The sequence below is a fragment of the Nothoprocta perdicaria genome, unplaced genomic scaffold, assembly GCF_003342845.1.
Source record: "Nothoprocta perdicaria isolate Ctin4 unplaced genomic scaffold, notPer1 scaffold_263, whole genome shotgun sequence".
Classification (NCBI taxonomy): Eukaryota; Metazoa; Chordata; class Aves; order Tinamiformes; family Tinamidae; genus Nothoprocta; species Nothoprocta perdicaria.
In genome coordinates this window covers 833,583-840,816 of record NW_020455492.1, presented here as the reverse complement: position 1 = coordinate 840,816, position 7,234 = coordinate 833,583, and the positions used below count along the sequence as shown (strand labels likewise).

At 44.8% G+C, this 7,234-nt stretch overlaps 1 protein-coding gene across 1 annotated transcript in view; it reads left to right on the top strand.

Annotated features, from left to right (window-relative positions):
* The first annotated feature begins 453 nt into the window (after positions 1-453).
* The window catches only part of DSCC1 (DNA replication and sister chromatid cohesion 1), an 11,585-nt gene continuing 4,804 nt past the window's right edge, over positions 454-7,234 (top strand). The window contains exons 1-6 of the mRNA XM_026040733.1: positions 454-606; positions 1,195-1,286; positions 2,250-2,418; positions 4,327-4,461; positions 5,321-5,411; positions 6,515-6,653. Of these exons, the coding sequence (XP_025896518.1) occupies positions 454-606; positions 1,195-1,286; positions 2,250-2,418; positions 4,327-4,461; positions 5,321-5,411; positions 6,515-6,653 (779 nt within the window). The remainder of the gene's footprint in view (positions 607-1,194; positions 1,287-2,249; positions 2,419-4,326; positions 4,462-5,320; positions 5,412-6,514; positions 6,654-7,234) is intronic.

Sequence of the window (7,234 nt, the reverse complement as noted above, 5' to 3'; positions counted from 1 at the left end):
CAATCAGAAAAATGAAATGCTTGGTTCAGTGCCGGAGATTCTGAGTACTGACTCAATAAAATTCATCTTGAATCCAGTTGCTTAGTTCTGTCAGAATCGCTTTTCTTTTATTCCACAGAGTGAAACGGAGAAGAAACAGGCATGGGAGTTTATTGAGAAATTGTGCAAATGTAAGGTATGAATTGAAACTGAGAATTAAAACTGTGAATAAGCAGCGACCCTTGCTACAGGTGACCAACTAGCGGACAGAGGTCACCTGCTCATGACTCCGGTGGCAGTTTTCTCCAGGCCGATGGCCTCATCCGCGCCATGGAGGCAGAGCACACGCGGGGGCAGGAGATGCTTCCCTTGGTCCCGCGTGACGATAACCCTTATCTGCCCGCATTAGGTACCAAACCACCCGCCCCACTGCGGGGTGCTGCCATTGCTATGCCTGGGGCAGGAGCAGCCGCTATGATATCCTTGTTCCTGAGGAACCCGTCCTGGATCCCCATGAGCATGGACCTCAGGAACCYGTCCCGGATCCCCATGAGCGTGGACCTCCTTTGCCGGGATATTGGGATTATAAATGGGCTCATGCTGAGCACCAGGAGGCTCTGTGGAGAGGTACAGATGATGCACACAACAGCACTAGGGCTCCTAGGCTCAGTGGAGCTGGGTGGGCCCTCACACCTGGCGGCTGGTTTTTAACTATATCACAGAATACTTAAGGTTGGAAGGGACCTCAGAGTCATCTAGTCCAAYCCCCTGCACACACAGGGTCACCTAGAGCACGTGGCACAGGGCTGCATCCATGCGGGTTTTAAAGATCTCCAAAGAAGGAGACTCCACAACCTCTCTGGGCAGCCTATGTTCTATATGTTCTATTTCAATATAGTTAAAAAAGTCCTCAGGGAATATGAGGAGGGAACAGCAGCACAGCTCCAGCTGCTTACAGGCACTTTGGGACTGGTTTAGCAGGCATGGTGGTGATGCGTTTACGCTCGGACTTGACGGTCTTTTCCAACCATAATGATTCCCTGATTCTATGGCTCTCCCTTCCTCCACCCTGACTCCCTCACAGCAACAGGACCCGGGGTCGAGAGCCCACCCGCCCGCCTCACGCGGCGCAGCCGGCACCGCCGCCAACCAGAGCATCAACGTGTGGGCGGGYCCTCCCGGCGCGGGCGGCTCCGCGGGGGCGGGGCGGCGCGGAGCGGAGCGGCCATGCGGCGGCGCGAGGAGGTGGCGGCCACGCTGCAGGCGGCCAAGCTGAACGCGGCGGAGGAGCTGCGCGCGGGGCGCAGGTAGCGCGCGGGGCCGGCGGATGCGCGGGCGGGCGCGTGAAACAGCGGCGGGGAAGCGGCGCCTCAGGGAGGCGGGAAGCGGGAGGCGGGAAGCGGCGCCTGAGGGAGGCGGGAAGCGGCGCCTGAGGGAGGCGGGAAGCGGGAGGCGGGAAGCGGCCTCTCAGGGAAGCGGCGCCCCTGGGGGCCGTAGCTGCCCCGTGGTTGCGTTACGAGTTTGCTCGGTGCAAACGCCGCCGCGAAGGATACGCGGACAGATGAAAACCGTCCCCCCTTGTTGGCRGCAGCGCCGGTGACGGCGTGATAACATATTTTGCGTTGATGCATCGAGCCCCCTCTAAAGATACGTGTAGGAGGCCTGGGCGAGGCGCAAGGCTGAGGGCTGATCGCATGTGTGAGCTGGGGAGGGCATTTCCCTCCTCCCGTGTCCTGGGGCGTGCTAGAAAACTTAATTTCTATTTATTTATTTCCTCTCCATGATTAATTGCACGGCAATAGAAGTGCTTCTCAGGGGGGAGGGAGGGCCCTGCGGAGCTGGCGCTGCCACCCTGGCTTGCTGCCCATCACCTGGGGCTGGTGTCAGCCCTTGTTAAAGAAGAGCTCCGGATGTAAGGGGGTTCCTTCCATCAGTGAGCTAGTCCGAGTTGAAGCCTCCCTCGTCCCGTGCTGCGGGTGTCTGTGCGTGGGAAATCAGTAGGCGAAGAAGTTAATTGTGATTGCAGAAAAGCCTGGCCTGGCTCCTTCGGGGTGAAAGAYGGGACATGGCAACACGTGGCATTAAGATGTTTTGGATCGACAGCTACATCTTATTACTCTCATTACTGTCACCAACTATAACTGCAGTTTATGACTTCCTTGACAATGTACACATTCTRAAAATGGGCCGACAAATTTAATAGGTGCTCATGTCAAAGTAGAGGTACGTCTTAACCATCTTTGAGAGTTTTGTGCCTTTTTTCCTTTCAGTTTAGTGATCCGTGGTGAAAAGGACGAACAAGCAGTGTTGTGCAGCAAAGACAAAACCTACGAGATGAAAATAGCAGACACCTCCAATATGCTCCTGTGTGTTCCTGGCTGCAAAACTCCGGAGCAGCTAAAGGCGGATGAAGAACCTTGTGACATTATTCATGCCCAGGTATACCTGCCTGGCTTCTTGCTCATTTGCCTTAATTCTCTGATTTTTTTTTTTTATCTCTGCAGTTACTTGTAATTTACCCAAGGTGCTTACGTGAAATGCTGGCTGAGATTCAGCTGCCCAAACACTGCCTTGTAGTGCCATTTAGATGCCTTGTCGTTTAGGTCCCGCTGCCCCTCCAGGAGGTCACGGGCCTCCTGTGGGTCTCTGCGTATCTAACAGTCCCGTGAGGATGTTTTGATGATGGTCATTTATATCCAAGGCATCTTGGATGCTTTGTGCTTTATGTAAGTCCATGCTGTGCTTTTTGTAAGTACAAAACTTAACCAGTAATGCATGAGAATTACTGTTTCTAGGAAGCTCAGGCTTTAATTTTATTGAGTGGTGATTACCTGTGGTWAGTGTTAAAAGGTTTTGAACAATACCGAATTTCTCAGCGTTAGCATCTGTTTTAAAAGCTGTTTGCAGACTCATAAGTCCTTTACCCCCAAAAAAGCAAATTATACAATGTCATGCTTGATTATTATTTTTTTTAAGTACAGACGTATATTAAAAGGTGACTCTTATTCAATCAACATATCTGGAAAGATCTGTTGAAGTGAATGGAGTTTAAAGAGTCCATTATTCTCTGCTCTTGTGAACTGTAGTTAATACAGTTCACAACAGTAACTGTAGTTCAATACTGTCTACTGTCTGTCTACTAAAAATAGTTAGAATAAGGTTAATACCTGCTCATTATGTTCATTAGAGCAAATAATGACATAATTAAGGAACAATCCTGATTGTCCTTAAGTGACTTAATACTCAAAGCCAACATGATTTCCTCCGTTAAATGACACCAGTTAGCAAAATGAAAACTAATTTAAATTCAAGTGAGTTCATGAAAAAGTTGCRTTATTCCATATTATCTTTCGGTATGTTTAGTGATCTCACTAGTTCTCTGACGTCACACATGTCAAAATAATATAGATGTGATKTGATTAGGAATTATTTGGGAGGGAGTGGGCTGTGTCCCGTAGCTACCAGCTTTCTTAATGCTTTTGAAAACTTTATGTTGTATACTGACACTGAAAATTCTGGGAGATGGCAAGAGATCCTGTGCACTGCCATTCTTTACAGTTGATCAGTGCTGTTCTTTRTATCACTTGGAGGGATAATTTATAGGGCCAAAGCTTCTGTCATATTTAYCTTACATAGACTAAGTCTAGTTGTAAACTTTGAATTATAAATTGATATGATTTGTTTGCTACTGTCTTGTTCATTGCTATTTTGCTCAGAAAAAAATCTTGTCAGAAAGAAGATCTTAACACTTACGTAAATACTTCTCATTCCCTGTGGAGAAAAACTGTAGAACTTTCATCAGGAATTAAGTATTTATCAGAATATTATGCCAAGGAAGCTGTGGAATAATTATATTAAAAACTATAGCCTTTCTCTGTCTTAGAATTTGGATAGCACTTGTCCCACATACAGGCTGTTTCCTTAAAATTGATTTAGAGGGATGAAAGTGGGATAATACAGATAGGGCTTTTTATGGTAGTTGTGCCCATAGTATTAAGAGGAAAAGAAAGTTTGGCAAGGATTGTGTAGGACTGTGTCTCAYTGCTGTATTCCATTACATACAAGACACCATATGGCGATGGTCTCTTTCTCTTTGTTATGTGCACTGTGGACATATTTTCATCAACAAACTCTGGACTTTTATTCTTTATTCCTAGTGGTAAAATTTGATTCCCAGTGGTTGAAATATTAGTGACTGTCTCATTCTTAAACTTGTTCGCTTGCTTAGAAAAATAAATCTTCCCAATAATTAGATTAAAACTCTTTGCTAGTAATTTCTGGTAAGCTCCTTTGAATGCACATAATAGATAGAAGAGTTTTACGTGTCTCTTTTCTTTCTCACCATAGATTGCTGGCTTTTCCAATAACTACTGGGAATTAAGGAGATGCCGACCTAAACTGAAGAAGCTGAGGAAGCTTTTAATGGAAGATCCATATGAGGGGCCAGACAGTGCAAAAGATCAGGCTTCAAGTCCTTCAAGGGTAAGTCAGCTCAATGACACATTTTCTTGTAACTGGAAGCAAATGGAAATAAAGACACTTTCTTAAGCAGAAAAATATCATTGCTACCATGTTTTGTGGTGCATCTTTGAGTTGATTTATTTATAATCTGCTGCTCTAAACTAGGTGGCAACTGTGAGCGGTTCCACTGATGGTAGTGGGTAAGTTCGATGGTAAAATAGGGAAAAAGACCTTGAAGAAAACTGGAAATTTATTTTCTTTTAATGGAAGAGAGCTTTTGAGAACAGTGTTGAGAACCTATTATAAAGTCACTGTGAGTTATATGACTACTAATGTTTAATGCAACTTTATCTTCTTGATACATGACATACATGATGTCATGTGTGACCCAGGTTTGAGGTAACAGGAAACCCACATATGATGATGAGGAGAAGCAGGGAGGTGCAGAGAATGGTAATTACAATATGAAAACAGAGAATAAGACTGTTGCAAGAAGGTACTGCAGTTTCCACAGCAGCCTCCCATCTCACCAGGGTACTGGCTCACAAGAAGCTGTGGCCAGTTCTGAGCTACGTGGCTGATTAACTGGTTAGCAGACATGAAAACACAACTGCTCTGTCATTAGACTGTTTTTTATATTGAATAACTTTGCAAAATTGTTGTAAATTCCTGGAGACTTTCAGAGTGTGGTAAACTCTATTGAATTCAGATTCTGGAATGGAAAAATGCTTTTCCAAGTTTTATTTTGGTTATGTTTTATGATGCAGTTTGCATGCTTGCTAAAGCAACACAGAGAAGGGATAACATGTTTCTTTTCTCCATCCCTCCCTCCCTCTTTTCCTCTCTCTTCCTTTTTTCTTTTTTTCTATCCTCATTGCAGTATACAACAGAAGATTTATTAAACGTGGTTCAAGCAAGTGAAGACGAAATAATGCACCAGTTGCAGGTTTTAGATGCCTGCCAAATTGAAGGTATTTGTCTCTACAGAGCATTATTGCCTGTGTTTTTGTCTTTCCAGGTGTCCGTGTTGTCTTTTTCTAAGGGCCATTCCACATGTTTATTTCTCCAGATGTGAATTAGGCCTTGGCTATGGTGCAGTGTCCTAAAATCTGTTGCCATATTTCCTCTACTTTTATTTGATATGAAGCTGATTTTTAAAAAAGCAACCAAGCAAACAAAAAAATCAGAACAAACTGAAAGGTGCTGCGCAGGCATTGACTTCTCTGGCTCTTCTGGGTTTAGTTTCTTTGTGACTCGTAAGCACGTTGGCAACAGAGTGTCCCAGCTGAACCTTTTGGCTGATTGTGGGTAGCAGCTCCCTCTGCTTAATGGGAGACATTCTTGCAGAGAGACTTTCCTGGCCACTTAAAACTACCTAACACCATCCTGCCAGTTACGGGCATAGTTAGTAGAGCACTGACTACACTTCTAAGGTAGTGGTGGTGTGAAAAATAAAACATCAACTGGACTAAGCTGGGTATTGAGATTCACTGTCCAGAGACAGCTGAGTGACCCTGCATGGACCAACTTCCCTCAATCCCTGCTTTGTCAGATCTGTATTTTTATGGTGGCAGGACCCAAACTAACCCTCTTCAGAGCCAGTGTCCTCCCAGTTCTGCTGGGACACGAGATGTGGTGGTGCATTGCTGGGCAGCAGGGAGCAGGTTGCGCTTGTTTGAGTGGGCTTTGCACCACAGGGAGGTAGTTAAATTCTTTCCATATCACAATATCACAGCTGGTCTGTAAATCAGGTCAGTTTGCTTCATGCAGGTGTGTGCTCCAATTAATAGTTTTTCTGGGTCTAGTTCATTTTATGATGGGATTAGAACKATTTGTGGCAGTTAGTCTACATAAACAACCATGAATAATTAAGAGTTGGTGATATTTTCATCTCCTTTGTTTTTGCTAATCTCTTCTTTCTCTGACTGTCATTCCTGAAGAGGTCAGAATACTGTCTCTGAGCTTTGAAAAGGTGGGACCTACGTTTCAGAATTCCGTTATGTGCCTTCAGGGAATAGATTTAAKGTGCTAATGTTTCCATTCTGACATGGTTATGTGCTTTTCCGTTTGGCAGGATATTGGAGAGTTCTAAGCTTTGACTACAAGGTAAAGCTCTTGAATCATGTGACTCAGCTCATAGACTCGGAGTCTTGGTCTTTCAATAAGGTCCCTTTAAATATCTGTCTTCAAGAGCTTGGACCTTTGGAGCCTACGTAAGCAAATTTCTTCTATTTTCCTACTACTTGGAAGTSTCTATAGTCATTATTAACACTTAATAGAAGTATATTCAACCCTATTAATCTCTAGATTCCAGTTATTATCACGTTAATAATATATTTTCTCTGACTCTAAAATATGTAAGTGCCTTAACAGTTCTCTGGTGTATCCACCCAGGAAAACATGACTGTTATGTGTCTTTGGAGGCAAGAAATACTTCTAAACCTTCTGATATCCAGCTAGTTTTACTGATTGATGCAAGGCAGGATTGTGAATTATCTTCTTGGAGACAGAAATAACTATATATATAAATAAAAATATATATATGGTCATTTGGACATGGACTGGCCGACACTCCGGAGGGCTGTGCTGCCATCCAGAGGGACCTGCACAGGCTGGAGAGTTGGGCAGAGAGGAACCTCATGAGGTTCAATAAGGACAAGTGCAGGGTCCTGCACCCGGGCAGGAATAACCCCAGGCACCAGTACAGATTAGGGGTCGACCTGCTGGAAAGCACCTCCACGGAGAGGGACCTGGGAGTCCTGGTTGACAATAAGTTAACCATGAGTGAGCAGTG